The sequence below is a fragment of the Falco naumanni genome, chromosome 2 (genome assembly GCF_017639655.2).
Source record: "Falco naumanni isolate bFalNau1 chromosome 2, bFalNau1.pat, whole genome shotgun sequence".
NCBI classification, from domain to species: domain Eukaryota; kingdom Metazoa; phylum Chordata; class Aves; order Falconiformes; family Falconidae; genus Falco; species Falco naumanni.
In genome coordinates this window covers 32,160,304-32,188,252 of record NC_054055.1, presented here as the reverse complement: position 1 = coordinate 32,188,252, position 27,949 = coordinate 32,160,304, and the positions used below count along the sequence as shown (strand labels likewise).

Sequence of the window (27,949 nt, the reverse complement as noted above, 5' to 3'; positions counted from 1 at the left end):
CCGCCGCTGACAAGGGGCCGGGGGCGGCAGTCGCGGCGAGGCGGCAGCGGCGGGGCGGCAGGGCAGGAGGGAGCGCTCGAAGCTCCGCCGGTTCGGGCTCCTTCTCGTCCTCCTTCTCCTGCGTGCGGGGTGTCGGGGAGCGGCCATGGTGAAGGTGTCGTTCAACTCCGCGTTGGCGCAGAAGGAGGCGGCGAAGAAGGAGGAGGAGAACAGCCAGGTGCTGATCCTGCCGCCGGACGCCAAGGTGAGGGCGGCGGGGGACCGAGCCGCAGGGGCTGGCCCGGCTGCGCGGCGGCGGCGGCGGCGGGAGCTGCGTTCCGCTCCGCTCTGTTCCGCTGCGCTCCGCTGGGCGGCTCGGCGCTGCCGAGGGGAGGGACGCGCGCTGGGGACGATTTTATTCTTTATGTGCCTCCCCCCCTGCGGCGATGAACCGCGGGCGGGCCAGCAGGGAAAGCTGCGCCGCGGCGTGCCCCGCCGCCCCTCTCAGCTCATGCTTCTAAAATGGCTGACAGGAGAACGAGCTTTATTAAAGCTCCGCTTCTCCCTACTTCGGGGATTTTTGTGGTGGTTTGCTCTTTTTTTTTTTTTTTTTTTTTTTTTTTTTTAGCCCGGCAGCGCTTGGACCGCGTCCAGCTCGGCTTTTAGGGCGCTTTCCTCTCCTTTGCGGCGTCCCGTCCAGACCCGCCGAGCCGCGGCGAGCGGTGGGGGCCGGCCCGGCGAGGGGCTGCCCCGCCGGCCCACCGCGGTTGGGCGGGGGCGCGGGGCCGGGCCGGCGGCGCCGAGCCCGGCCGCCTCCCCGGCCCCGCAGCCGGTGCCCGGCCGCTGCCTGGGGGGAGAGGCGGGGACGGCCCGTCGGTGCGCCCGGCTCGGGCGCGGAAGTTGTGTGGCGGGGAGGCGGCGGGGCGCGTCTGCTCCCCGTTCCGCCGTTAGTCCCCGCGGCTGAGTGCGGCGGGCGAGCTGGGGAACGCCAGAGGCTTCAGGGCAGAGAGCGCTTGGCGAGGGTGAAGTCGGAGGTGGGCTTGGCCGTGCCTGTGCCGCAGCGTGTTTGCGGAGCCTGGTGGTTGTCTGTGACGGCGAACTTCGCCTGGAAAACTTGGGCTGGTTTAAATAAAGAAACAAAGAGCTGCGCCCCCCCCCCCCCCCCCCCCCCGCCCCGAAACGGCACCCAAAGTCCAGTCGTCGTCGCCTTCCCTCCGCGCCTCGGAACAGCAACGGCTTTTAAAGTTTCTGAAGTGCAAAACCGCCCAGAATGTAAAGTTCTTTGGTTGTGATTTCTGTGCTCCCATAATCAAACCAGTTTTTAATTAGGAGTACCGTAATTTGCTCTAAGCTCTTTGAAAAGAGAATGAAAACTTGAAAAATGGCCAGCTGCACATAAACAGCATGCCTTGCTGTTTTCATTTGTTTTCACAATCTTTTGTGCATCAGGCTCCTGAATTACCTGACTGGAACTGCAAAAGAGGTAGTGTTAATTAATTTCCTAAATCTTTGTGATTAACTTCTGCCTGGGAAGACAATAGCTCTTGAGTTTTTTGGCATGAAATTGTGCCCTGGTGCAGGTTTTCCTCTGATTGTGATGGGGCCAGGTTCTTCACCTGCACAATCCGCTGTCCTTTCAAACCTAAGGGGGGAACCACAAGGTGTTTTCTAGTGTTATATTCCTGGCACAGCAGGTGGTTAAATTTCATGCTTCTACTGGTGGTATGGCACTTTACAAAGCTGGGGGCAAAGCATTTCAGTTCTTAGAACAGTGTGCCACAATAAATGAGATGGTATCATTACTCAAATTGCTTGCAATTACGGGAAATCCGTTAGGTGATCTGTGTGCCTAGCTGTTCCTAGTGGGAGTGCCCTTCTCCTGAAGGTAATGGATTCCCTGAGCCCAGCTTGAGCTTTGGAGTTTCTTCCTGACCCTAGTTTTGGTGATTGGTTTGACACTGAGCACGTCAGCAAGACACAGACTACAAGTTCCAGAAAATGGGGTTTTCATACTACCTTGGAATCCAGATCTGCCCTGGATGATGTTTGTTTCCAGATAGCCTACCAATTTTGGCTTGTGTTCCAACTGCTAAACAAACAAAATACATCTGGCTAATTGTACACTGGGGAGCAAATCCTCCTGACCCTGTCCAGATACTAATGGAAGTGTGTTGTTCCACTGTGATTTCCTTAACACAGAGCTGTAAATTCTTGCAGCTGAGGGTAAGATACAGGATCTGCCTTAACTTTGCCCTGGTACTGCTTTCCTTGCCCAGCAGTGGGACTTGCAGACATTTATTAAGCAGGTCAAAAGGTGGTCTGGTCTCACAGTAGCTACTTGTAAGTTCTTGCACTGTTATCAGGGGATGAACATGCCTGAACAAGGCTTAAAACAGTCCTAAAATAGCACGCTAGGAGCGGATGCTCTGTACAGATGAAAATTCCAAAAGCAAATGACTGCTCTTAAGGGACATCGAGCCTTTGACGTTCTCTTTGACACATTTCCGTCTTTTTTTCAGCAGAACTGCAGACCTTTACCTACCAGTGTGCAGAATTCTCTTGAATAAGCTTTTTTCCAGCTTGCGTGTTTTAGAGTGTAAATAAAAGCAGATCTGAGTACAGTAGCGTCATCTGTAGTTTAGTAGAAAAGGCTATGCAATCTGTGCAGGATTGACAATACTGAAACAGCTCATGTCATGTAGCTGCAGAGGTATTTGAACCTCTGAGTCTGGGAATTTATTCTTAGATCTCAGACAAAAAAAGAAAAAATGGAACTGAGGGCCATTGTAAAACATACCTTTGAGATAAGTGCAAGATATGCCTTTTGACCTTTGCCCTCTTTAATGCAAATGCATTAGAAACAAATCTTTTCCCATCCCTCCACAAGGAACTTCTACTGCCTATGCAGTTCATCGGAGGGAAGGGGAAAAATAAACCACATCTAACAAATGTATGATTCATGTCACTTCATTGCTGGAAAACCCTGAGCCTCAAGTGAGGTTTGAAGGCAATATGAGGATGTATATAGAAGAGTGAATTCGCCTTTCCAGTATCTTTACCAACATTGTATCTGTAGGACAATAAATAGATCTGGATCACAAGTGTGAATTTGAAAAAATATTACAACATCTTATGATGAAAGTCCTGGGAGGCATTCTGGACTGAAGTAAAGGGAAAACTTTAAGAATGGAAGAGGATAGGCAGAATTGCACATCCAGAATTTTATCATCAATCACTTCCAAAGATTTGAGCGAGAGATATTAATTAATAAAGCCCAATACTCTGAAGCATCCAGAAAACAGATTTGTGGAATGAGCTTTTGGACTAGTCGTTTGAACAGCCTCGTTCTGCTGCTTTTCCCGGCACAGTGTTATGAAGACTGCTACTCTGTCTGCCATCGTGGGATTACTGTCAAGCAGATAATCTTCCTAGGGCTTATTAAACAGTGTTTGCGGCCAAAATATGCTGATGATGTGCCACAGAAATACTCTGGTCTCAAGCAAAATTTGCCCAGTAACCTCTGATGCAGACACCAATAGGAAATTAATTGGGGAAGGGAGGAGAGGAACATGGGAGAAGAGTACAGGATGTATCGGGGGAACAAGAGCTTAATAATGCTTTTGCAGAAGGCAACGGTCTTATGCATTGGAGTATGCTACTTAAAAAGGAGTTTAAAAATCAAGAGTGCTAATCCTGTCTCAGCATAAATCACCTGTCAGTATTATTGTGTGTTGTGAAACTGGCTTCATACTGTAGGCAGCCATTACAACTCTGCTGCTGCTGTTGGGGTGATACTTCTATGCCTTAAGTCTTGGCCAAAATACAGAATACTCCTAGTGAAGGTTTTCAGGCAGCATTTAATTTTCCACTTTGCTCATTGTCAGTACAATAGGGTGTTTTATGACCCAGTTTCCCAACAAACAAACCATGTGTGGTATTTTAACATTTCTTCCTACAATAGATCTTTGGAGAGCCAAAGATGGTTCTGAGCATAGTTGAAGTTTCCAGACATTTTGCAGAGTCCATTCAATAGATTTAAGTCCTCCCCCAAGCTCTTTGGGCACTCAGTAACTCTCAGGCAGTTGCTCCCTTCTGCTGGGGTAGATGGCAACCTTTTTTTTTTTCTTTTTTTTTTTTTTTCTTGAGGTGCTCAATTCAGCGCATACTTGCCAAATACAGCTTTGTGCGCAGAAGCTGTGGATTCACACATATGTATCATATCTGACCTTTGGATCTGCAGAGAGTTCAATGTGAAAGTGTAAATGTTAAGAATTCTGAAAGCAGCAGCTTTCTGTGTTTATTCCTTATGAGAACATTATTACTCTGCACTCTAATCTTACTTTTTTTCAGTTTAGGTTAATCTTTTCTAAAGCATACTAAAATAGGCACTTGTAACAAAGAGTAAGATGGTCCACTTAGGAAATACTGTTGAGCAACTGATGAGCACTATTTTTCAATGTGGAAGAATCCTTAGATTTTGTGTAATTGACCTTCGATATTTCTAATATGAAGGTATTATGTTTACAGTTGCTATACTCTGTACGTGTGTAAAAATATGTAAATACTATATAACATGTGTGCTATTTATGTTAGTATACACACTAATAAATAGTGATTTTTTTTATTGTTTTGCTGTCAGGGAAGCAGCCTTTCTCACCTCATGGGATATGTCTGCAGATGGAGGCTTTGGGGTTGTTTGGTTTGGTTTTGGTTTCTTTTTTTCTTGGAGGAGCTTCCTTACTCTCTTTATAGCCTTCCTCCACTCAGATTTTCTATAGGCCTTTCATCTGTCCCCGTTGGGGAAGGAGCAGTCTTTGCATTTTCCTGTATTTTCTGTCATGCAAGTGGGTCATTAAACCAGCTGGCTTCTGCTGTCTGTCAGGGGATTCTGGATTAAGGCATGATTGTTTAAAAGAGGACCAGAAGTAAAAAAAAAAAATCGTAGCAAACTTAATTCTCTCTCCCTTCTCCTCCCTGACTTTCGCTGAGATTTTAATGCAAAGCCACCAAACCTCAAATGAAAACCCTCCAGTTTCAGACACAAAGGGTACCCAGGATTCTGTTACTTACTTGGCTTTATGGGTACCTGCAAGCATAAATTCAGGGAAACAGAGCTTATGTGAAGAAGATCTGTGGCAGGTGTTGATGAAGAATTCTTCCTAAGAAAAGAAGCCTTGTGGCTGATGTCACCCCCCAGCATCCTTTTACATGGTGAATCTGTGCTACTGGCCAAGTAGTGCAGCTTCCTGAAAATAAGATGGCTGTGGTCTTGAGGCATTTGGCTCCTAAAGCTGTTCCATAGAGGTTACTGGTAATTGAGAGGGCAATGCTAAAACCCCAAGATCTTTAAAAATTTGTGGTACTCCTCTGAGAATCTCTTACTATTTTGAAGCGAGTTTTGGAATTAGAAAATCCAAAAAGCGATCTGGAAGAGCTTGTGTCATCCTCATCCCCCCAGTGATGGAAATGAACTTGTGGGACAGAGGAGTTCTGTCAGTGATCCCTATCTCATTTCCTTTTCTGTTTCTCATCGCTTCCCAAGCTGAATAACAAATACAAAACTTTGGTTGGGAAATACAGCCATTTCACAGAAGAATATTTCAAACAGGATGCATTCTACCAGACCTTTGTAATAACTGCTTTGTCAGTTGTTTGTATCATTTGTGGTTTCGGCTGACTGAGCAAGAGCTGGTGTCTGTACATTACAGCTTATATGAATTCAGTGCAGGGATGAACACAGAGACAATGCAAATACTTTATGCAGTTCTAAATAGTTTGTTTTTTCAAATTAACGAATTTATATTTGGCTGAGGCTCCTTGCCCTAAAAAATGTATTTGGAGAATTTTTTGTTTTCCTCAACATTGTCATGTGGAAAACTCTGTAATTAGTTGAAGCTATATACAGTGCAATATCTGGAAAAACTGTCCTGTGCTGTATAGTTAATGCCAATACTTCTCTTGTGTTCACTCCTGTCTTTCTGCGCTACAGTACTCTTCTTTCTGGTAAGCTTCAAGAAACTAGTTTGGATATTAACATTGCGTAGTGGTCTGAAGAATACTACTTAAACAGAGGCTGTTGGAACCAAAATTTCTGTTCAGTGGGAAAAGCTAAATTAATTCATTTCTGAAGATGTGGATCAAGATGAAATGCTGAACTTTACAGGAGAGACAAACATTTGAAAGAAAATGTTCTCGGAATCACCAATATTTTCAAGGGAAATGGTTTAGACTCCTTCCATTATAACGAATATTTAATCCAACACATGAATGTCTATTTCCAGAAAAGTTTAATTTCAAAATATAACGTGTATATAGGGTTTTTTCCCTGTTAAGTATTGTAATGAAATGTTTACATTTGCAAATGTAATCTTAACAGTTGTTTTTTTTTATAGACTCAAATAAATAAATTTTCTCTGTTATTTGGGTGTTTCTTTCCATTTTTTTATCAGCAATTTAACAAGTTTTGATGCTAATGGTTATTTGATGGGAGGTATAAGAAGGGTAAGCATACTTGCCTCCAGTAATGTTTTCAGCTAACTCTTCTGCAGTTGCAGTTTTGGAATATTTGTCAGCATTATACATATTTTCTATCCAGTAGCCACTAGCTACAGGCACCACAGAGCTTACATACAAAGAAAATAGTTCTTTCTGTGACTCTCAGGAAATATCTTCGAAAGCAAACACTGAATTTTTAAGTCCTATTAATTTTAAATGTTCTTTATTTTGTGCTTCCAAAACCATAACTACAGCTGGGATAAGTAGTGGTGTGTTCTGTTACTTATTGCTTAAGTTCCTTTTTATATTCCCTGCCCCACCCCCACCCCCCGCTATGATTGACAAAGGTTAGCATTATCTGTTTTTAGTCTCCTGATCCATATGAATTATACAACATTCATTTTCTTACTATTTATGTGCTGCTTTTTATCCTCAGTGGAAATTACTTTGAATCTACAGATGAAAAGCATGCTAATTTATAAAACTCAGATATCTGTCCTAATTTTACAGATGTGGTAAACCAAAGGAATGAGATAATTAATAAGATTGAGCTCTGCAATAAAGTCAGAAATGGTTTTGAAATGGTTTTGCAGCAGACATCACGTGGTCTAGGGTTTGGACCACAATGGACGTACAGAGAGACAGTAGCTCCTGAGTGATCCATGCGTCATTTACAAGCAAGGGTCCTTTGTGCAACTGCCGTATGACATTGACCATGAAAAAAAAGTCAAGTAACATTTGCCCAACAGTTATTATAGAGGTCGTGGAAAAAATAAGTAGATACTTTGCTTGTCCTTTCTGTAGTGTCTCTGTGTGTGTGTACACAAGTATATTTATAAAGTTTATATATTATTAAGTATATAGTATTTTTATATATATACACAGAAAAATAAAACCCACAGGCATTTTAAGAGTAGAGTTCCTTGGCAAACCCTTGGATAATTTGTGGTTGTCTTCCTCCTAGGGTTCAGTAAACTCCTGCTTTTGATGGCAGCTTTCTGCTCTTTCGAGGGTAGAATGAGGCGATGGAATGACTGGCAAAAAAGCATACGGAGATCATACCTGGGAAGGGGCTATGATCTCTCAGGTGGATCTTGCGTGGTTGCTGAATCACAAAGATCTATTTATTTATTTATTTATTTTAAAAGATACCATCTACGTAAAAAACCCTTGCATTTACATGTTTGAAAACGCAGTACCCTTTGCAGAGTGGGAGGCTGAACATGACTTTCCAAGGCTGCCGCACAATGCGGTGAGTTGTCTTGCCTGAGGTTTTTGGGAAGCTCTCTCGCTGAGGTGTTTGAACACTGGCCAGCATCTGTGTCTCTGCAAGGTGTGATGCTTCCAGGTGCTGGGTAGTGGAGTGCGTCCACTTCAGGCTTTGAGTAGTCTAATTGCAGTGAAACCGTTTAGATTCTTTCTAAAGGAACTGTTGGAACAGAGCGTAATTAAATGTGAGCCTTTCAAGGTCAGCTCTTCTGTGCTGATACTCCTAGGTGCTACAATTAAATGCTATTCTGTATTTGCATGCAGAATGGCTCCCACTTGGGGAACTCTGCTTGCTGTACAGGTACCATGCATCTTAATTCACTGATATATGTTATTAGTAAGGTGTGTTGGTTTGAGGGCAGAACTGCCATTCAGAGGAACCCCAACAGGCTACAGGAAGGGACTGAACAAAACCTTGTGAGTTTCAGAAATAAAAAATGCAAAGTCATGGACCTGGAGCAGACTCATGCGTTCCATCAGGACAGCATGCGGACCACCTGGCTGGGAAACTGCTCTGCTTGAGGAAGACCCAGGGCTCCTGATGGACAGTCAGCTGGGTGCTAGTCACTGGTATTGCTGAAGGCTGAGAGCTTTCCAATCCAAAAATTGACATTGACAAACTGGTGTGAGTCCAGTAGGGGCCACTGCGATGGTCGGGGGTGACAGCATATGTGAGGCCAAGGGCATGGGGCTTGTTCAGCCTGGAGATGAAGTGGCTTGTGAGTAGACGTCACAGCAGCCTCCTGGCACCTGGGGAGGGGATTGAAAAAGCAGTGGCCATAAATTGAAAAAGGAGACCTTCTAACTGAGTATAAGCAAAATATTTCTCAGTATGAGGAGAACTGAATGCTGAGCAGGTTACCCAGAGAAGCTTTGAAGTGTCAGTCCTTGGAGGTTTTAAAAACTTGACTGGACAAGAGCCCTGAGCGACCTGGACAGGCTTCAGAGTCCACTTTCCTTTTGAGCAAGAGGCTGGAGTAGAGACCTCCCCAGTGGTTTCTGTGATGCTAGACTCTGCTTTTGAGAGAAACTGAGACACGACGTTTGTAACTTGCTTGAGATGACATACCATCTGTGGCTGAACTGGGAATAGAGTTATTAAATTCTGAGGCTCAGTGGTGCATATGTGCATGCTAATGAGATCTCTTGGGTGAAAGAGCCAACACCGCTTGGGAAAATAGCCTTGAGAGAAATCTAGGTTAAATTCACATAGCGTTCCATCATATTGATGTCTGAGATTCAGGCAGGGAAAAAAAGCAGAGAAATTTCAGACATAAGCGAGCAGGATAAGGAAGAGACAGGAACTGGAACGATCAAGGTCAAAAAGATAATTTAGTATTGATCCATTTTAAGTGGAATAGGAACCTTCTAGGTTCCTGTTTTCAAACATTGATCTAATTCAGGATAAAGTCGAGAGGCATATTGCATTTAAAGTTACAGATTGATTTAGTGTAGGTTTTATAAGTATGGTAGAATGCAAGTTGATTATAAATCAAAGAATGCAGCTGGAGAAAAGGATTTATTTTGGCAATGTGTAAAAAATGAAGCATTTTTCAAAACTGGACAGTTTAATGAAATGCCGTGTTTAAGGTGCTGTAACCATAAAGGGTGTAGCGATTTTGTTTTCTAAAATCGGAATGCATTCTGAAAAACATCCCATATAACCTCTTAGGTTTGCAGTTTCTTATTTTTAAAAAATAAATAACCCCCTGGCACCTTTTGCCAGATACCTGTGCAAGCTTTCATCTGTGTATTTTGGTCTATGACTTGGAAAGTGTTGCACCAGAACACTTCTCTTTTCTTAAAATACTTGAGAAAAATAGGCGTGGAATGCAGAACAAGTTTCCATCATTCTAATTTATGAAAATTACAGGTAAACTCATCAATGTTTATGTATCATAAAAAAATCTGGCTTCCACCACCTCTTCACTAGCCAAGCGTACGAAAACTTTTTGTATTTGTTACAGTACAGTGACAATTGCAGATTTCTGTGGCTGTTAGAGGCACAAGAACTTCTGAATTCAGCATCTGGGCATTTAAAGACAACACTTTTTCCAAGTGTTCTAGGTTTTCTTGATGTTTCATTTTGGGGGCAAGGGCCCAGTGGGGGAGAAGGCAGAAGAATCATAAAGCCCCAAAGGAAGTAAAGCATGTATGGAGCTTTATTACTTGTCTAGTAGAGACCCAGTGCTCCTGGGGTTTTGTTTTTTAAATGAAGCAAGTGGTTAGGCTTGTTAACCCTCTGCCTGTTGTAGTATCAGTGTTACTTAAAAAATGTCTTTGTGTATCACAGAACGGCTGTGATCGGAAGGGACCTCTGGAGGTCACCTGGGCCACCCCCCTGCTCAAGCAGGGCCAGCTAGAGCTGGTTCCCAGGACCATGTCCAGACAGCTTTTGAGTATCTCCAAGGATGGAGACTCCGCAGCCTCCCTTGGACAGCCTGTGCCAGTGCTTGGTCACACAGTAAAAAAGTATTTCCTCACATTCAGAAAGCATATAAGAGGGTAATAAGATCTTGTGCTAATTGCTACACAGAAAGGAAGGCAGTCCTTGGCCCTGAGTGTTTACAGTGAAAATGCAGGACAAGAGACACGGGAGTGCTGGCTGGTGGGCAGGATAAAGCACTTCTGTGGCCACAGCCCAGCTCATCTTCCTAAGAACGTAGGACACTGATATGGTTTATCTTGTAGCAGTAATGAAGGGAGGAAATGGAAATAAGGTGTGCCTGGTACTCTGGCATGTGGCGGAGACCAGAGAACTCTGCTTTGGGATGGGGAGAAGTACAGGGGGCATAGACACAGGGCAGGAAGGAAATTACAGCAAGACTTGAAACCACCGGGCTTGGTGGTGAGCGAAGGGAGTTGGTGGGTCTTGGAACTGGGCAGAGAAAAGAGGAACGATTTGGGGAACACAGTTTGAAGAAAACTGGTAATGTATCATCTGTGGTTAGTTGTACAATTGCTGTACACAGCCTGGGATGAGGATATAGCCAAAAGCTGTGAGTGTGAATCACCTGAAGAGAGTCCTTGCCTGGTCTGCAAAGACAGAACTTTCAGGCCATTTAAATAAGTATGTTTGGTTTGTGGGTGGTTTGTTTGTTTTTTTGTTTCCCCCCACTTTCTTGTCCATGTAAGACCAAAGCTAACAAAAACAATACTGCTCCCAGTTTCAACCAAAGCAGCAGACTAAACAGAGTTCTCTTCCTTCTTTACCCATCCTCTTTAATTGTTGGCTGCTAACAAGTTTCGTAATCTCTTGCCTCTGAAGCTGAAGGCAGCGTTTAGGTAAATCGGGATTACTCACATCAGTAAAGAGTTGCAGGATTACTTTTCCAAGATACACTTCTTTTATTGTCCCACTAGCGTGTAGTTCTGTGAACACTGATTCATATCCTTTACATTCACTTTATATTTGTAATTTTTCTTGACTTCCTGCAGAGAAATGGAACTCTTCACGTTCCATCACGTTTCTCTCTAGTTTTTCCTGCCTCCCTTTTCTCACCTGTTTTCTAATTTGTTTTTCACCCTTTGTCTCCATCTTTCCCAATACTTGCAGCTGCTGTCCTACCTGCTAGCACAGATGCCCTTTTAAAGATGATCTTGACCTGGCTGCTTGTATTGATGTTTTTATTCCATGATGGTTATGATGTTTGAACATGACATGCATAATTTGACAGACACCTCATTTTTTAATAAAACACCCCAGTTATTTGGTGAAAGGTAGCATTCAACTAATACCAGAATGACCTTGGATTTTGGAAAGCTCTTGGAATGTATTTCTTTTCCCTGCTGGATTTCCTAGTGCTGTACAACAGACTTTGTATTTACAATATTATTTTATTGAACATACACAGATACTAGAAATGCAGGAAGAGGTTAATAGTACCAGCTGCCTAACAGATAATTCTAATTAATGAATCTCCTTGGTTATCCAGGCTACGTGACTACAGCAGGCAACCAGAACTGAGGTCTGGTTTTCATGATATTCTGTAGGCAGAGAGCCTTTGGCCAGATGGACAAGTCCCTGTCCGTCTTGACAGAAGAGGAACTGGCAGTACTGTCACAGAAGGGTTGCAGTGTTCAGATATCAACTGCACGTAAACAACCATAGCCTGTTTCCAGGCTTCATCATCTGAGTAGAAGAAGTACGTCACTCCTTGTGATAAGTGAAAAATCTCTGAAGCATCTATTGTATATAGAGTCTGTTTTTCCAACTAGCAAGTTAAAAGATCATTGTACTTAAAACTTAAATTTAATTTTATTAGGAAGCGTAAAATTGCTGCTTGAGGGGCAGATCAGTATGATGGCCTTCCAGATTCACAGCATCTGCTAAGTGAGGAGTCTTGCAAAAGCCTGACTTAATTTCCCATCTGCAACAAGTAATAAATAGAACACCCGGCTTGGAGCAGTCTTCAGGCAGGAATACCACGGGAGGAATGCAGAGCTCTTTCTAAAATAAGTTAATTTTAAATTCACTGTCTTTTAGGAGGGTTTTCTACAGATGTCAGATTTACAAGTCAGAGGAGGCAAGCCTGACCAACAAAATTCAGTTTATGCAGCCATTGGTCAGTACTTTAGTTGAAGACTTTTTAGCCTCCCTCATTAAAAAGCACTTTAAGGGAATAATCAGTAACTTCCCTTCTCCCCATTCCACTAATTAAAGCTGCAGTTGGTCAATATTTGCCTTTAGGAAGCTCAAGTCTGCCCCAGTGCATTCTGTCCAATGCATTCTGTCCATCCATGTGAGCTAAAGCACCTCGGAAGAAAACTTCTGAACAGCTTCCAGCCAGTTCTACCCACATTAATTGTAAGCTTTTATATGCGCGTGAGTATATATATTAGATGTTACTCTCAGATGCATAATTATGGATGGCTTGTGTCGTATGCTGCAGACATTTTTAGTAATATTTATAATACTCAGTAACACTCTGCATCTGGTTTCTCTGTGAATCAAGGACTGTGTGTTGGTTCTGAAAGACTTTCCCTCCTCTCAAAATTATTTTTATTGCTGTCGTTACCTATTTTTAAATTTGGGCCATTATCTTTTGAATAGCGATGGTGATAGAATATTCTGGACTCCCCACAGCATGTCCACCGTATCTGGTTAGGTGATTCTTACCTAATTGATCCATATGATTATTTTTTTTTTAGTCATATAATTGATGTGTCCTTAATTTCTGCAAAGGAACAAGGTCTGATAATCTTCTCACCCATTTTAGAATGAACTAGACATATGCCTTGCAAGTTTTTAGACTTGCTTTACTTTTAAAATGCTAAAGCAATTATATTCCACTATGTACAAAAAGCCACAAGGGGAAAATCTAAGTAATTACCAAGTCTAATTATACACATTTGTGGCTCAGTATTGGAGCTCAACAGAAGAATTTTGTGATATTACCCCAAACATGAATTTGGTCCTTCTGACATTTCAGCATTTATTTAAAAAAAAAAAAAAAAAAAAGTAGCATTAAAATTGAACTGAAAAGCGCAAGAGAATATATGGCTAGTACCCACTGATAACTGCTAATGTTTGCAGATTTGGGGATGTGTGTGTGTGTGTGTGTGTGTTAACTTTTTTTCTTTTGATTCACTCCAGAACAGTTAATGTTAGTTGTCATAAATATGTTCATGTGAAGATCTCTCTGTAGTTGAAAGGTGCTTTGGTAAATAGTTTGTGTTATTTGTCCACCTCCAAAGTGTTTCATGATTCCAGTAACAAGACAGAGTGCAGCTTTACGTTAGCTGCTGTGGTCACTGATGAAGGAAGGAATCTTTACTGAAAGCTACAGTTATCTTTTAACTTCTTTGTGAGAAGATGACAGTTTTGAAGCTTGCCAATCTCAAATAATAGAGAATTTAATACTTCTCATTTTCTGTCCGCAGGAAGATTGTTCCTGCGGAGCTTGAAACTATTCGGGTTGGGAAGTTCTGAACCATTTAATTTTAACACTGTAGGATGTAGTGTACAAGTGGCAGAGAGATGCTTCTGTTTCATGTCTTGTCCATAGGAAACAGGCTAATCAAATGTTTTCCAATTAGAACAATCATCTCATCAAGGGAAACAAGCCAGTATTGGGCTTACATCCAGTTCCTCCTAAGGCATTTTGCATCAGAGGAGATTAGTTCTGTGGCATCATCTTAAGGTTGAGGATTCACCAGGGAGTTGAAGTACATGGGGCAGGGATGAAGCAGAAGAGGGGAAAGAAAAGGACCAGAACAGCAATGATTAATTATTACTGTTTGCAGAAGTAGAGGCGTATTTGTAGAGGTCAGTCTTCACTTCAAGTGTATGATGCTTTCTGTTGTCAGACACTTCTGGCAGTGGAAAGCTGACCTAGAGAAATATTAGTGAGGCTGCAGTCTCATGTTGTGCTCTGGCTTCAGAAGCCAGCGCTGCTATCAGGGAACAAACTGGAGTCGTAACTATGTGGGGAAAGGTGCTAATTCAGCACTGTCCCTCTTAGTGGGGATCCACTTTCACTTAAAGTTTTTTTCTTTCAGAACATGAGTCACCTGGAAGGAGGCAGAGTGTCCATTGCACTTTCTTCTCTTGCAGTGCAGAGGGTCAAATTTATATAGCGAGGGATGAATTACTCTTTTGGGTCAATTCAGCCCAAAAACTAAGCTGTCATGACAACAATACAAAAGCTTAGCCAGCTTAGCCACAGCACAGCTACTAATGAGTATAATTTAGCTTTAGTAGGTTATTCATAATATTTTAATTTAAGGTGGTTTTAAACTGCTTGATAATGTACTTAGTTTTCAGATTCAGAAGATGACTTCAATTCAATGTTCTCCTTCAACAGCATAAAATGTGTTCAGGGTTACCTAATGCTTGTGTACTGAGGTGTAGAACTTCCATGCACTCTCCTAAGCAAGAGGCTAAACTGGGTTGGAACTCTTGCTCTAAATTTGGTGTGGTCTTTTCAGAAGGCTGTGGACAAATCAATGCAACAGGCAACTACAAATACAAAATAGCTTAACATGCCACTGCTAGGGATGCCTTCAGAAATAGTGGTAAAGGATGAGAGAGTTGTATTAGACTTGTGTAGATCTGTCATCTCGTATATCAAAGCAAAATTATTTGGGGTGCAATACTGATAAACCTGTCCTTCAGGTTCCCCCTAACATGGTAAAAGTTACTTTCCTTTTTCTGATTATTTTTGTGGCCTATGCAAAATTAATTTGACATTAATTCCCATTTCCAGGTAGGTGTTCACACTGTCTGTGGCTTCTGCGCCATTTCCCAGATGCATGTTTTGTTACTCTTTCTGAATTTACAAAATGATATAAAAATGGAAGAGGCAGTTATTCCACTAATGGATAATTCTGCTTAGAGTGAAAAAAGGTGGGGGTGTGGGGGGTGGTGAATAAAAGCAGCACTGGGAAAGAATAAAGATACTCTTTATATTCTTCACTAGGGAGTATTTTGGCATTGTATCCTGGAGCCAGTCTGCTATCTGTTTTTCTGCCATCAACTTACAACAGTTTTAATGACAACTATTTAAAAAGTTTCAGTCGGGTGTCCTTTATGCTTTGAAATATCTAGGGAAATAGTTACCTAATGATACAGGGCAACATAAAAATAAAAATCCTTGTTTTACCTGGTTTAGATTTATAATTGAGGTGATTTATAGAAGAATCCACAGTGAATCTTAACCTGACCTGAAAGTTAATTAGATTACCATGGGTATTATGTCCTATTTGCAAACAGCCAGGTTAAAAACCACACAGCTAGTAATCCTGTAATTCTTTACACTGAATTCCTTAAATAATTAGTAGTGTAAAAAATTTTAACAGCTGTTACTTGTCTTGTCAGTCCACAGCAATTGTTTTCTAGCCACGCTCACTTTGCCTTGTAATGTATCCCAGAAAAGTTGGTTGGAAGGGGCCTCTAGAAGTCACCTGGTCCAGCATCCCTTTAGAAACAGGGATGCTTGCCAAAACAAGATCACCCATGGCTTTGTCTAGTTGAGTCTTGAAAACCTCCAAAGATGGAGATTTTACAATCTGATCTACTGTGGTAGTTTGCACGCTAATGTAAAACAAAATCTGTGGAGTATCTTCAGTTTGACTCTAAATATTTCTGAATCGGATTTTGGCAGCTGTTGCCTGGCAAAGAAGCTGCATTGCCACTTCTGCGTGAAAGATAATTGCAGTGTACTGTAAAGGTGGGTTTCGCATAGCTCAATTTTAGCTACATATGAATTTACCTGGTTTGTTAACCACGGAATTTCCCTCGATAATCCGTGAAAAAAAAGTAAGTCCCTCCAAAAGACTGCTTGTCCCTCTCAGGGGTGGTTGGGATGAGTCATTCTCGGGAAGCTCCTCTTTATCCCCACCATTTGCAGGGAGGGGCCCCTTTCCATTTGGTGTCAGATTTGCTTAGATGGCTTCGGTCAGATGAGGGGGAATCCCTTCCCCGAGGGGCCCAGGCAGTGTGGGGACTACACCCACTACTTTGTTCAAGTGGGAAATCACCCTAATTAACAAATATGGCAAAAGCCCCACATTGGCAGAACATTCACTGACAACCATAGCTATCAGTGCCTTCTCACACGCGCTTCCCTCATGCCTTCCTCCGTTTTCTGGTTTGGGTTTTTTTGTTTATTTGGCCATAATGATTTTGCCCTGGTCATCGTTCTACCCTGTTGTCTTTTTGGTTGCAAAGGAGCAATGAATTGCTTTGTCTTTATTTTAACTCTTGTATTTTCCCAGGATTATCATGGCTTGGAAGAGGGTGACTCAGTGATAAGGTTTACTTTGTTTTTGGTCGTGGGTTTTGGGGTTTTTTTTTTGGATGTAAGTTATGCAAACACTTGGAGGAAGAAAGAGCATTGTAATGTGGCTGATAGAGGAAAGATTTTGCAAGCAGCAGTTCATTGCTTAGGATGCCTGTGGGGACTGCATGGTTATGCAAACTAGTTCCCCAAAGGGGAAACGTCCTGTCATTCCTTTAGCTTAACCAAACAGCAGATAGAGACATGGCCAATGCTGGTTTAGAACAGAAAGCTACCTTAACAACAACTTAAAAAGCATCTTTTTTCATTCCCAGTCATATTATTCCACAAGCAAAGAGGTGGTAAAGTCTCTTTCGCCCTGATGAAAACATAGAAAAGGTTATAATTTGCTGCTCTTATTACCTTTGATCTGTTGTTGGTTCTTCAAGTTCACTTAAATTGCATATACAAAGATAAAAAAGAATCTGACCTTTCTGAATTGACTTCCTTGCTCTGCTGTTGTTGCATGGAGGTTGCCTGAGAATGGATATTTTTCTGTCTGCAATCTGTAAAGTGGTTCACTGTGTGTTATTAGGTGTCTTGGGAGATTTTTCTCTTCCTTGAGGCTGCTGATTTTGTCGGTGACAATAGCATTAAAAGTGAATGTTGGTACAAGTCTTCGTAAACCTCAAGTTGAACAGATCTTTTTTAAACTTTACCAAATAAAATAAGTTTCCAACCAATTGTGATAAAGTGCATATAGCTTTTTCTGATGGATGCAGTGTTTGTACTTGCTGGGCCTGAAGCATTTGCTGTCATACGTGTCTTGAGAACAGTGTGCTGAAGGTCTTTCTCTGGTGCATTGCAGGACCCTGAGGATGCTGTGCCTGTTGGGCAGAGGAGGGCCTGGTGCTGGTGCATGTGCTTTGGATTGGCCTTTATGCTGGCTGGTGTGATCCTGGGTGGTGCCTATCTGTACAAATATTTTGCATTCCAGGTAAGTCAAATACATTTTGTTATAGGATGGTTGTATTTTTCTCTGTTACGCCTTACATTCAGAAGAGGAGCAACAGACTAAACCAGATAGTCTTTCTACTCCCCCCCCAACACACACACCAAAAAAAAAAAAAAAAAAGTTCAGCTTTTCTAAAGACAAAGTGATGGCCTGCTCTGAAGTTACCTATTAGCAGGTGAGGGCAGGAGCAAAGCTGGCAAAGAAAAGCACTTTTGAAAACCTTACTTTGCAGAGAAAGGATTATATCTAAAATAGGACTTGGGTTTAGGAACTCCAGTGGTGTCCCAGATTTTCACCTGCTCTCTCTCCTGTTTCAAAGTGCTGCATATTGGAAGTGCATTAACCCCTTCAAAGCTTCCTTGTTTGATCCCGGATTTCCTGGACGCATGCGGATGCATGCGCTACTGCTCATGCACAGGAAAGGGACTGCCTGTTACAGCAGTGCGTTGGCTCTCCTTCCCGGCTTCCACAGGGATAAGAAATACAGGCCCTGCAGGGGACCTGGGAAAGCACAGTCAAGGTAGTTAAACATGCTCTGTCAAGTCTAATCCATGCTGACAAGATTAGACCTCTGAGAAAACAGTATTTTCAGTCTTGAACGAATGGCAGTGCTGCAAGAGGAGCCCTGTGAAGGCAGTGGTGCCAGGGAAGTGGAGCATTTACCTGGAACATGGGAGATCTCAGTTAAATATTGTCTTCCTCAGGGTGAATTGTCACTGGGCAGCACTGGATGTGCTGAGCTGTCACCCAGATGGCGTAAGCACACCCTCCCTCCTTCAGAAACTGCTGGGGTTACAAGATTCATGGGGTCAGAAAGGGAGAGTATAAGCAGAACATAAATCCCTCTAGCCCACTGGTTATTGCACTTACTTATAAGACAGAAGTTCTGTGTTCTTGTCCCTGCTACCAGGATTATTATTTTTCTCCATTTTAGTAGCTGCTGATGTGGAAGGCAAAGTGAGACATGAGAAATTCTAGCTGAACTTGCAGTTTATAGTCTCGTTGGCTATCATGTTAACATAATTTACAGGGGAGCACTGGTGCTGCAAACGATGCTTAAACAGCATGTATCTTGGTGGATTTAACGAGATGAGAGTAGCTGAAGGCCTGCTGTGTTACTAATGCATGTTTCATCTGTGCTTAGAACCGTGGTGCTCCACCTTTCACATGCCATCCACCTGAAAGTGCCATTTAATTCAAACCTGTGGTATTTGTTTATGAGTCAGATCTGGGTTGAAGGAAACATTCAGGAATTGAGCTAATATTGCACTGAAGACATGTTTTCAATGCAAAACTTCAAATTAATGGTATGTGCATATGCATATGTGTAAGCTGCATGTTTCTAAAACTGTCAGGCCTATAAATTTGGTTTATGACTTCCTCTGACACAGAACTGTACTTCACATGTCACATAGGTAACTTGCCATGTGTACTGTGACAGAAGGACACAAATTGGTTGGTTTAATTTCTTTTTATTACCTTTTGGGGTTTAAAACTGGTAAAAAAAATTTAGAAACTGATGTTCAAAACTTCTGAAGCATTGCAAAACTAAGCAGCTTCACAGAATAATTGAGGTTGGAAGAAGACTCTTGAAGTCATCACTGCTGCAAGGAGGACCAATTTTAGAGTTAGACTTGCTTTTTAAAGGTCAATTGGATGACCGGTTTCTATGTTTTAAATTGTAATTATTGACTGCAGTTAAATAATATTTTATAATTAATCATAATTAAATTATAATATATTAAATAATAATATGCATGCATATAGATGTAGGAACTTCATTGTCTTTCTAAAAGAAAAATACAGTGTGTCACAGATAATGGATGCAAAATAGAAGACTAGATTTTAAGAACCAGCTTTTGGAATCCTGTTTTCTTTGAATTAAAGGGAAGGACTCCCTCTGGGTTCAATACAATCAAGGTTTTACTCATGGTCCTGTTGTAGATAGCAACTGGCTCCTACTTTGGTGTATGAATCAAATTAGAAGGAAAACATTTAATCTAGTCTGACAAGTTTTTCGTCTCCACAGTGCTTTGAGAATATTAAACTCCTAGGCGACTGATGTTTTTCTTGCCTGGTTGTTTACTTTTTTTAGCAGGGTGGCGTGTATTTCTGTGGAATAAAGTACATTGAAGATGGCTTAAGTTTACCTGAGCCTGGGGCAGAGGCTCAGAGTGCTCGCTACCACACGATTGAGCAAAATATTCAGATCCTGGAGGAGGAAGATGTTGAGTTTATCAGTGTGCCAGTCCCCGAGTTTGCTGATAGCGATCCTGCTGATATCGTCCATGACTTCCACCGGGTAAGAAATATTTCTGAAAAAGTTGGAAGCATTTAAAACTTGAAAAATGTTCCCCCTCAGTCATGCTGCTAAATGTACTCCTTAATTATTGTGGTGGGGGAAAGCAGAGGGTGGAGGAGGCAGCAGAAATGTTTTGATCAGCAGCAAGCAGTTATTAGCTGGGCATACAAAGTACAGCATTATAGAGTCGTCATGAGGTAGTATGTAAATCACCATTTGCAAACGCAGTTCTGGATCTAGAAAGGGAGAAATCTTAGAGATATTTCCTTTCCTTGGTATGGGGAAGTAAAGAAAATAAAATTCTTGCTGTGCTAAGTCCACTGAGCCAGAGTTTGACCAGTTGTTATGGTGTTGAGGAAGGTTTGGAAAGGGCTGTCATAGCTTTGACCTCAACTGGAAGGGATTGATTGTGTCTGACACCACAGGGTGTGTTGAAGCACCCCCAGAGGTGCTGTCCTCGCGTGACTCAAAAACCCCAATGCAGCAGCAGAAAGGGAAGGAAGTGACCGGCTGACTGACCACGGAAGAGAGCTGGTTTGCCAGATGCTGTAGGAAGCCTAGCTGAAGCTCATTTTATCTTGTGCACGACTCCTGTGTTCCTAAAGGCACTGAACTAGGGTATCAAAGCATTTTTAGTAGTTTCTTCCTTTTTTGTAGAAAACTTGATAAGAATCAATGGTAATGAATTTTTGCTAAGGCAGTTGACAGGCCTACATCTCTTGGTATTAACGACAGCCGTAAAACAATTAGAAGCCCTTCTTTTCTGTATCAGCCTGATGGAAGCTGTCTGATAGCGATGAAATGTTCTACGGCTGGTTTTCAGAAAGCTAAATTTCTGTGAATGTTTGAAGACTTCACTGAACAGCTTTTTTAAGCAAGGCTGGAAAAGAAGAATAGGGAAGCGTCCTATTTTTTTTATGCAAGCTTCAGTTTAAAGTTTTCCAGGCAAAATGAGTGCTATCTATCAAATATTCATAACCAGATTTGGAGGAAAACACTGCTTGCTCAAGCTATGTAATTTAAAAATATTCCTGAACATTTTTAGGGAGCTTCTGTTAAGAGTTAAGAGCAAAGAGTCTGAAGAGTGAAAACCAGAGGGAAAAAAAAAAGCGGTATCTAAGAAGTGGACAGGAACAATATAATATTACAAATTTACTTTTTGATTTAATGGGTTAAAGGCTTTGCTCTAAAGGTCAGTGTGAGGATAATTTGCCATAGGCTCAGCACTTACTTCCATGTAATGAGATTAGTTGCACTGATGGTTGCTGTCCTGGTGCTATTTTGACTGTTGGGTTCTTGATGCTCAGTGTTTCATATATGTCCGCAGCCTTAGAGCTTTCAGCAGCTTGAGATAATGTCTTCTTTAGCAAGAACAGATGCAGTAAAACACAGCTCACTGAACAGTCATAGGATTCATCAGGATAATTCCCTGTGCTTTTATGTCTCTGTTTTTATCACATCATGACAAATATTGCAGTTCAGGTACTATAAAGATAATAATTCAGCTATGAATAATCGTTAACACTTCAAGTCAGTAGTATTTTTGAAAATAAAAGGATTTTTATTGCATTATGTGTAACAGTCTTTTTTTTTCTTTCTATATTTTGTTCTTACCAGCAGCATTTCCCCTTTACACAACAATAAAAGTGTGGAGATTAGAGCAAGGCTTTTGCTCTGTTGTTTCAAAACGCAGGCACTAGGAATAAATGAATACTGTACTGGATTCTGTAACAGTTCAGATACACCTTTGTAATTTCATTACTGTAGTGTATTTGAGGTACTCATTGCCTGCTGCCTTGTGCAAAAAAAAAAAAAAGAAAAAAGTTTTAAACTCGTCAAGACTGCCATTTGTTTCTGCATTTACCTACTCTCAAAATTGCAGTTTGTTGGACAGACTTTATAGGGAACAAAACAATAATCTGAAGAACAACATGAGGCAATAGCAGTTAGCAAAGTCTGTGTGTGAATTTTGGGATGTTCATGTAATTTTGATTAAAATAAGTATTTCCTCAACAGAGGCTCACTGCCTATCTTGACCTTAGCCTGGATAAGTGCTATGTGATTCCTCTGAACACTTCAGTTGTTATGCCACCAAAAAATTTCCTGGAGCTGCTCATCAACATCAAGGTATGGTTAAATCATAAGTAATTTGTTCTTAAGACAGAGAAAAAGGAGATATTTTTTTTTTCTGCACACACACACCCCCGCCCCTGAACTCTACCTTTCACACAAGGTGCACATGTTAGAAAATTAACTAATCACTAGAGATCTTTGCAAAGCAAGGAAAAAAGTCTATAACCTTAGTTAATGAACTACAATCATGAAGGAGTTATTAATTCAGAGGAAGGTAAACCTGATTTTATTCTTCAGTGCTACAAATTTGGCTGACAAAATTGCGTAAATGTGGTGTACTTAGACTCTTTGATAGTAGTCTGTGTGGTTTTTAATTTATAACGCATTGTGACTGAAGTTTCCATAAAGCATATATGCGCTGGACTCTTAGGCTGGTTAGCTGAGAGGCTTGAAGTAGATATACTGGGAAATTGTTTTGACACAGGCATTGTCTAAAAGCACAGGTCCCTAGCGTTGGCCCCCACTTCATACTGTTCCAGTGGCTTGAGGGTAGTGTACGTGAGGTGTCTTGGATCTGCGCTGTGTGCTCAGGCAAATCAGATGTGGCACTAGGTATGATGGACTCACACTGCATGAGTTCCTGAGGCTTCCAGCAGCCTTAAGATGGATCTTCCTGTTTCTCGGGAGGTTTTGTAGGAGTGATCAGGATTTGGATTGTATGATTAGTGAAGGCCATTTAAGCAAGAGGGTTTTTAGTATAGCCAGATTCCTGGTTCTGCAAGAACCAGACCTTTAGAACAAGGTTTGTTGTCCTTAAAAACAAGAACTGTGGAAAGGACTGAGGTACCACAATCGCTGAACAACCAAACACGAATTTGCAGTATGATGTTCTGGGAGCTCCTAATCACTTCCCAGCAGAGTGTGATAATTGAACACTACTGCTGGGCTTGTGGTGCTGGTGCTGGCTGGCTTGTTGCCACCACAGGGACATGCTGTTCTGTTAGTAGTAGTAACTGGGTGAAACATAATGGCCTGTGAAATTGAGGAGGCCCAAGTAGATAATCTAATGGGGTCTCTTACTAATTTAGTATGAATCATCCTTTTTTTTTTTTTTTTAACTTACATATGTGTGCAGATTTGAATAGTATTTACCTTGTTTTTCAGCCCTCTGGTTTCTTTCCAGAACAGCAAAACACTCCAGGTGGGGAAGAGAGCTAATAAGCTAACTTGTGTGTAAGATTTGGGGGGAGAGTTTTAAATTTTATTTTACTGGGCTTTTGTAACTTTGGAATTGTTTATACCATCTTGGGTTTGAATCTTTCAAACAAGGCTTTGAAATTAGGACTCCAGGAACCATTTTAGCCATTTCTGAGTGGTTTGTGTATATAAATAAATTCCATGTGAAAAATGCCTTCACAAGTAAGGCCTCTGCTGCTTTTTTGCTGCCGGTTTTGAGATGAGATTTTGCTGCCTGTTTTGAGATTTAACCACACTTTAATTTCCTGTACATGAGGATGACGTGGTAACTCTCTGTAACACACAGTGACCCCCAATTTTTTTACTTTGTGTATGCAGTTTTGTTTCCATTTTTAGTTCACACAAATTGCAGTATTAAAATCTGTTAATTTCCTGGTTTGTCATTAGTACTAAATCAAATATGCTTGTGGATTGCAAGTAAGAGGGATAACCAGGCATCATGCATTTAATTGAAAATCTGTGCAAAAGCAAACTGTTTTGATCATTGTCCCCAGCAGTGAGTGCCCTAATTTTGTGAGACATCTGTTTAATTCTCATTGTATTAACAAAAACTGGTGGGCGTTTGATGTCTCACAAAATCAGGCTAAATGTTTTGTAACTGAAATTTGGGGAACTATTCTGCAGATGCATAAAGTGAGTAAATTTCTGTTCACTGTCCTGCAGTCACATTGGTTGCACAAGGAAGAAAAATGCATGAATTAAAGGACTTGTTTCATTAAAATGAGCTCTGAAAACATGCAGAGGACATTTTATGCAAATGAAGGTGCTCTGAGCTCTTTTTTTTTAAAAAAAAGAACCACATTTCTGTGTATTGATGCAGTTTGGTTGAATGTGCAGACAGTGAAAGGCCTCCTTTCCTTGGGAAATGAGGCTGAAAACCCAGGTTTATCTGTTCATCCACCTTGTTCCCATTGTTGAGCCAACTGGTCGATTTTAACCACATCTGATGCACAGGATGTCTCAAAGGTGACGGATGGTATTTGTGGCTGTGCTGGGTCCCAGTGCTGGGTAAATGCTCGTGTAGCAGGTGGGTAGAGGAGGTTCCTGCACTGAGCTCCCTTTCCTTTGGTACCCTCAGGGAGGGCTGAGAAGGCCAGGTCCACAGGATGGTCTGGGAGATCCTGGGAGGTCCTGTGGTTTGGAGAGCAGGAGCCCAGGAGTGTCCTTGCAGGCTGCTCTAAGTCCTCGGTACCACTGCCCACCCTGCCGGTGCTCTGCACTGCTGTGTTTCTTTGGGGCTCCCTCAGGGAACCCTCCTGAAATTGAAGAGACTAGGGGTTAAGATACAGTAATTTACAATGATTTAATTAGCAAGTAACGAATGGGATAATTCGGGAGTGTGAAGTCTTCCAAGCTGTCATTTAAAGAAAAAAAAAAAATTACTGTTGTTTTCCTCGTAGTATGTGCTGAAGAAAATTTTCATAATCTAAAGTGAATTTTATATGATCCTTTCTTTACTGAAAAGAATAGCATTTAATCAGCTTCTTCTCAACATGTTGCTTGGACTGAAAAGATAGTCTTGTTTTGCAATGGAAATTTCAAGTGTTTATTGTCAATAAAAAAATACAGCAATCTTACACTGCAGAAGCTGAATTTGTTTCCATAATAAGTGATCATTTTACTTTTAGAAAGCAAGCAACACCTTCTCTACTGCCATAAATTAGAATCACACTACAGGATTTCTTAAATTAAGTGATATTTTAAAAAAGTTGATGATTATTTACCAGTGCCAGTATTAGGAAATTGGCTGATAGCTAAGTATGTGCATCTTCAGCTGTGTATGGTGAGGTGTGTACGGAGACGGATTGCTCCATCATTTCAGCTGTGGCAAAATAACACTGACGGGACTAGAAAAGGCTTGGGAAGCCTTTGCATGTTGTCATGGCTTTTCACTTTTTCAGTGTATTGCCTTAACGCTGGTATACCACTATGGCTGTCTAATACCTTTCCGTATAAACAGCTGTGGGAGCAGACATAATAGCTAGGTAGTCTTGTCTTGCATTTGGCTTGAGAGTTGCGACCCCACAGCTTGAGAGCTGCGAATATGCTCAAGGTTTCCCAAACCCTGTGGACTGTGGCTGGAGTACACTGCAGCTGGCGTGCTTCATCAGCCAGGGTGTCTCCATGTAGAACGTGTTTATGCTAACTCCTATTCGGGAATAGTTCCCACTGAGATCTGTTGGGCTGTTAATTAAGTGAGAAGTTTGGATGTTAAGTGCAGGACTTACCCGTGACAGTGGGTGCTCCTGGGAGATAAACCTTTCTTCTCTGATGAAGACTGACGTTACTGTAGCAGGAGGGCAGTGGGCATAGGCATCAGCGAAAGTTTTATGACCTTTTTGAAGATCATCATTACATATTTCTGTAGTGCAGTGCAGTCATGTTTGCACATTTAGAAGAAAATTCTGTAGGTAATACATATTTTGAAAAAAATCAAAGAAAACATGTCACAGCCATGTTCAAGAAACACATTGCGAAGTATTTCATGTCTACTTAAGACTATGTAGAGATGGCTTTTGACAGAGCTGTTACATTTTTGTTCAACAGGCTGGAACATACTTGCCTCAGTCCTATTTGATTCATGAACAGATGATTGTTACTGATCGTATTGAAAATGTGGATCAGCTGGGATTCTTTATTTACCGCCTCTGCCGTGGCAAGGAAACCTATAAACTACAGCGCAAAGAGGCCATGAAAGGTAAATGTTCCTCCTGCGATCTTTTGTGTTGGCAGAAATTTCAGTGCCACTCGAGTTCAATAAATAGGCTTGATTGTGTTGAAAGGAATGACTCTTATTAAAGCCAGTATTGCTTATTGCAGTAACCAGCTCTGTGGGCTTAAGTACATCTGATATTTTCTGTGTAGGTATGGAAATACGTCTTTTTATTGTGCAAAAGTGCTCAAGGGCCCAGTGAGCTAGGAGCTGCTAGAATGTGTGTGTATGCATGGGTTTGTTTTCTGGGGTTCAGGCTTTCATTGATGCTTTGCTTTAATCTTGTTTCTTGATCCACCCCAAAACCAAAAAAACCCTTTAATATATGAGAAGCCATAGCCTTGTAGTCCAAGTACAGAATTGCAGGTTCTTCTCGTCATTAAAGGAATCTATAAATCGTTCCACGTCTTGCTATTTGCATCACTGAAATGTGAGTAAGAGTTGTGTTTGCAGGAGAATTGTAGTGCTTGTTCCTCCTTCACGGAAAATGTTTGAAAAACATAATTTGGAAGAATCTTGACAAGCTATTAAATACTGCCTTAAAATTTTCACTCAGACTTATTTATTTATTAAAAACTCTGTGATGTGATGCACGCTGAAGCAGTTTAATTGCTTTAGTCATATTGTTGGAGCTGACTGCTTGGGAAAATATAGAAAATAAGTACATTTTATAAAAATAATTAAGAAAAATGTTTAAAAAGTAAAATATCCTAATAGCAAAATCCAATTCAACATTCAGTATGCTGATCCTGTGGTAATAAAGGATGACCATAGGCTGGCAGTGAGCATTAGTTTAGCTAAAATTGGGTTAAATTCTGTCTTTCTGCAAATCCAAGGTGGTGTTGTTTAAATACTTCTAGTCCACTCATTTTGCCTGTAGTGTTTATTCCTTTGCTGTTCCTTCTTTCATGTCCCCACAGGCATTTTTACGGATACAGAGAGAGGGAGATTGGGCACTGATCTGGGTTAAGACTGGCCAGTGGGGGGGTGTGTGGCAGGTTTTAACTGAACTAACACTGCAGTTTGGTTCACCACACCTTCAGGGTCATTGCCTGCTTATTGACTTCCTATGTTTGAATGTGTGCCCGTGTGTGTTTCCTCTGAGAGGGGGATCAGAGAGGGTGGTAGTTCTGATTTTGGGTGACATCTTACTTTAGCAAATGTAGAACTATTATGTCTGTGATGCACCTCATCACTTCTTCTGTTTACCCTCCATTGCTCTTTACTACTACAGGAATTCAGAAGCGTGAAGCTGTTAATTGCCGAAAGATTCGACACTTTGAGAACAGGTTTGCTATGGAAACAGTCATCTGTGAACAGTAATGAGGAATATTACTGTTACAGGAGACTTAAAAACTACAGTATGACCCCACCCTTTGTATTGTGTGCAGTGATCATTTTTTAAAATCTTCTTTTATGTAAGTAGTGGACAGGGCTTTATTGCTGAACATGTTCCATACTTTTCATCTCATGATACATGTAAAATCAGTATGTTTTAGTTTTTTCCTTATTTTCAGGTGTGGTGTTCTTCTTATATTTGAATAGCAATTGTATAAAGAATTAGTTGCTAGTGCATTTCATGTGATCAATCTTAAATACTAGGAAGAAGAGAAAGTCTTCAAAATATCCACCAGTTTTTAATTAAGTAAAATTGAAAAGAATTATTAATGTACAAATGGACTGCAAGAGCTACTTCTAACTGTAATATTACCTGCTATATAGTTTGTTACAGCGTATAGACAAACCTGTATTTGACTCTCCCTAAGTGCAATTTGTTTTGGTTTTAAAATACTGTCATATTTACCTTTTTAGATTGATTTCTGACTTGATGTTTTAAAATGGCAAGTGTTTGCTGTAACAATCTTTTAGAAAATTAAGAAGTAACTTATGTTACTAACTTGTATATAATCCATGTATGTGCAATGGAAAATAAACCTTATAAACCTGTTTGTCTAAAACTCTTGTGTTTTCTTTTGCTGTTACCCAGGGTGGGTTTTTTAGAGGAGTGGACTAGGATTAAATTTAAAGTCAAAATCAATGCTTCTTGCTTGCAGTGCGATCTTGAAAAGTGAGAAGATTAAAACAGAATAGGTGATGACTGAGAAACGAAATACGAGCAGAGAAGT

At 41.2% G+C, this 27,949-nt stretch overlaps 1 protein-coding gene across 1 annotated transcript; it reads left to right on the top strand.

Moving 5' to 3' along the window:
- ITM2B (integral membrane protein 2B) lies at positions 1 to 27,781 on the top strand. Its single transcript, XM_040583893.1, has 6 exons — positions 1 to 244; positions 17,332 to 17,460; positions 19,574 to 19,780; positions 21,797 to 21,907; positions 25,658 to 25,808; positions 27,058 to 27,781. Exons 1-6 carry the CDS (start codon positions 146 to 148, stop codon positions 27,144 to 27,146), a joined length of 786 nt encoding a protein of 261 aa, XP_040439827.1. The 5' UTR covers positions 1 to 145; the 3' UTR covers positions 27,147 to 27,781.
- Positions 27,782 to 27,949: the final 168 nt, after the last annotated feature.

Bases quoted from the DNA above. Each gene is read 5' to 3' on its own strand.
- ITM2B (XM_040583893.1), top strand. From the start codon at position 146: ATGGTGAAGGTGTCGTTCAACTCCGCGTTGGCGCAGAAGGAGGCGGCG. The intron at 17,461-19,573 runs GTAAGTCAAATA...TACTTTTTTTAG, and splicing joins ACAAATATTTTGCATTCCAG to CAGGGTGGCGTGTATTTCTG. The intron at 25,809-27,057 runs GTAAATGTTCCT...TTACTACTACAG, and splicing joins GCGCAAAGAGGCCATGAAAG to GAATTCAGAAGCGTGAAGCT.